Below are 3,501 nucleotides of genomic sequence, written 5' to 3'. Positions count from 1 at the left end.
CACCATTATTTCCACACCACTCTTCCACAGTCAAAATCCATCACCACTCCTCCACAGTCAAACTCCCTCAGAAGTTATTCATCCATCCGACAATGAAGATCACCAGCCTGGTCCCTCAACTGCCATCCCCACTACAAAACGTACCGCACAGAAAAAGAGCACCACATCATTCCACGATACATACCGATCCCATGCTGAGAGAAGGACGGCTGTGTTGGAGTCACTGGTGAGGCCAGAAGTGACAAGGTGGAGACGCCTAAAAGAAAAAAGGAGGTCACATGAAAAGAAGATGGTGACCTGCATGGGTCAACTCTTAACCCAACTGAAAGAAATAGGAAAGCAGCAACAATAAATGATTGGGTTGCTGAAAGAAAATCACTAAAAATAAAGATGTTACATTATATTATGTGGCTGTCTTATTGATACATAAAGAAACTTAAACACCAGAAAATGAGCAGTGGTTAGATGGATCACAGTCACAGTGGTGAAATACTCCTACAATCCCCTGCTGATTTAGCCTGGGTTCTTACCACCCAGTAGGGCTGTGCTCGATTGAAGAAATTCTTAGTCGACTAACACTCATTCAATTGTATCGACTAATCGATTAGTTGATTTAATTGACAGATCTGTAAATCTTAGTTTCTCCGCAAAGAGTCATGCAAAAGCGCCACTTTAATTCTTGTGTTTACCAGAGATGTGCTCGTACGTTTCTTGGAAATAAGTCATTCAGCATGAAAAAAGCAGCCCTACCACCCAGTTACCATGAGCTGCCACTCTGAGGCACAGCAGAAGTATTGATGATGTAGAGGCACTTCAAATCAAAATGCCTTAGGATTAAAACTGTAAGGTAACCGTCTCAAAAGTTAAAGTCATTAAATTGGTTATAATGACTCTTACACATTTGCTGCAACCCTCCTTAGAGCCTTTTTAAAACATTGCAACATTGTATTACTACTTTGAACTTGGCATTTGACCTGAGGTGCCTCACATCACCCTGTGGCATACTGCACATCAGCTCACAAAAATGTAAATGAAAGAGGGGGAAAAAAGGGGGTATGACTGTAAACTAAAGTGTATGTTATCCTTAAAGGTGGGCACAAAGCATGTCTCTGTAATGGAAGGCATCAAGGTTGTTGGGCTGTGGTGGGTGTGGATCCTCAATGTCCTGTTGAAGAAGACTCATCGTGCTCATCTTCATCAACCCGGTCACCAGAATCTAAACAAATGTGTAGAATGCAACATGTTGTGACTGCTGCACTGATGTTTGCCACTTCTTTCACGTGCAGACACTTGAGGCCTCCTGAACTTTGACTTTAAGATGCCAAATGCATGCTCAATGGCCACACGAGCTGCATTGAGCTTTCTGTTAAAGTGCCTTTGCCTAACAGTAAGGTGCCCGTTATCCCTGTAGGGCTTCATCAAATGTAGCGACAAAGGGTAGGCTGAATCATCAATGATGTGCATTCCCTCTAGTACCAGGGCCTGAGGATTCAATTCCAGTTGCCGTGCTACATCAGTGTATCGAAATGCTCTTGCATCGTGCCAACTTCCAGGGTGACCTACATTGACATGACAAAAGCGGCGCTCGCTGTCACAGAATCCGGTGAGAATGATGGAGTAAAACTGTTTCCTGTTGTTTGAAAATGTAATTGCGATATGTGAAGTGCTTCCCCTGTGGGCCATGAAATGTGATGTGACAGATGTGTGTTGACCAGGGAACAGAAGTGATGGAGATGGGTTGACATGGTGGATTTTGAAATCTGTCTGTAACACCTCTATACGACTAGTAGCCTGGTTGGCTAGAGTCCACAGGCAGGCAAGAACAGTGTGGGTTACAGGCAACTTGGTATGCTGTCTGTTTGTATAGAATGGTCCCACCATCGTCATTACATCCTATAGCAAAGAAGAAATAATGATCAAAATGACTTAAGCTACAAATATCAGTGATAATAGCCTACTAAAATGCTTCAGATAACCTACCGAATACTTACCTCTACTTGTCCTCTCGACAGTCTGAAATGACTTTTAAAGTCAGTCACATTGTACAAAGGTACGACTTCAACAAAATGTGGTATTTTTGGAACCAACCTAGGAGAAGAATAATGAAGCTGATTTTATACAGAATTATTAAGAACTCATTGTGCTTTGTGGAGCAGTTATTGAATTAATATGGTTGCTGACAAATTATAACCATTTACTATATGTAATTTATATGAAATAATAATAGAACCTTGTCTTAAACAGCGTAACAATAAAAAAAAAATATATATATATAATATATTCCTCTATTAGTCAATCGTTGTTATGAGTGTTTTAATTTGCCAAAGATGTAGGAATATTTCTAAACTCATTATTACCTGATCATTTTGGAGCATCATCAAAACTGATAAGTGCTTTTACTGAACTCAATCAGAAAAATGAAACCACTAGCGTAAGGTTAAATGAACTGTGGCCATGTGTGCATTGTTCTTTTAAATATTTAGCGTTAAATCACCTTCCCTGTTGAAGTCCATCATCGTGGATAAGAAGGGGCATCTCTTCATATTCAATTTACTCAGCCATCAAAAACACATATGCGATTTCCTCAACCATGTCTGCAAACTACAGGTAGCCTACAGATGATCAAACAGGATGTAAACATGCGTGGGACTTCCTTTATATGCTTTGAAGGCTGATGGAAAACGTGTCCAACTTGACCGCGGCTTCTTGTCACCGCCCCCGGCTGCTCCCGCCTGGTCTCGTCCACTTTACAGGCGAGGCGCAGTTCTTCTCGAACGAGCCTAATGTATTTGAGGTAGGCATTCTTTTCCTGGTTTAAGACAAAATCTTCTTCCCATTTTTTTCCAGAAACAGACCTGCATATTATGGGCTGTAGCAGGCCCCCATGGCACAACCTTGTGTCTGTTTGAAAGTCTTATCAAGATTCAAGATTAACTTTATTGTCCCACATCGTGGTTAATTTGTCTTGGGCACTTAACCCATGCTGCACTCAGTCCCTGTTTGACTCTGATGCCCGTCCTCCCTCACTCTGCACATCACACACATGCGTGCTCACACACATCATCTGCATCACTTTCTCTGTAACCCTGCTTCTCCCACTGTCTCTCTATCCAATCTACCCTTGTTTCCTTTCCTTTGTCCTATTAATGTCCTAGAGATTACGTTTCAACTTACGAAAACAGTAGTCTCATATTGCCAGCTTTATCTCCACAGCACTGTGGAGTAAGGTCTGGCTACACCACAGATGCATTCTGGGATAGGAGGGGAAAAAAACACTTTGGTGGCTCTGCAAAATAGTATCGGGAAGGAACTTGTTTTGGTGAAACATTTGCATCCTGGAAAAGAAAATTACACAATGTTAAATATAGATTACTGTTCACACAATACAGTAAAATTAACTATTTAAATTAGCTGGACACATGGTTAAATGTCATTTGCTCTTACCAGAGTATCACCCTGCGTACTTTTTCCATAGTAATACCACCAATCGGCACAGAGGTC

At 41.4% G+C, this 3,501-nt stretch overlaps 1 protein-coding gene across 1 annotated transcript; it reads right to left on the bottom strand.

The window, feature by feature from the left end:
• Positions 1-671: 671 nt before the first annotated feature.
• si:ch73-257c13.2 lies at positions 672-3,270 on the bottom strand. Its single transcript, XM_039814762.1, has 3 exons — positions 2,495-3,270; positions 1,992-2,088; positions 672-1,893 (listed from the first exon to the last, which is right to left on the bottom strand). Exons 1-3 carry the CDS (start codon positions 2,533-2,535, stop codon positions 1,207-1,209), a joined length of 825 nt encoding a protein of 274 aa, XP_039670696.1. The 5' UTR covers positions 2,536-3,270; the 3' UTR covers positions 672-1,206.
• Between the last annotated feature and the right edge of the window lie 231 nt (positions 3,271-3,501).

The sequence above is a fragment of the Perca fluviatilis genome, chromosome 11, assembly GCF_010015445.1.
Source record: "Perca fluviatilis chromosome 11, GENO_Pfluv_1.0, whole genome shotgun sequence".
NCBI lineage: Eukaryota > Metazoa > Chordata > Actinopteri > Perciformes > Percidae > Perca > Perca fluviatilis.
This window is presented reverse-complemented; position numbering and strand designations above follow the sequence as displayed.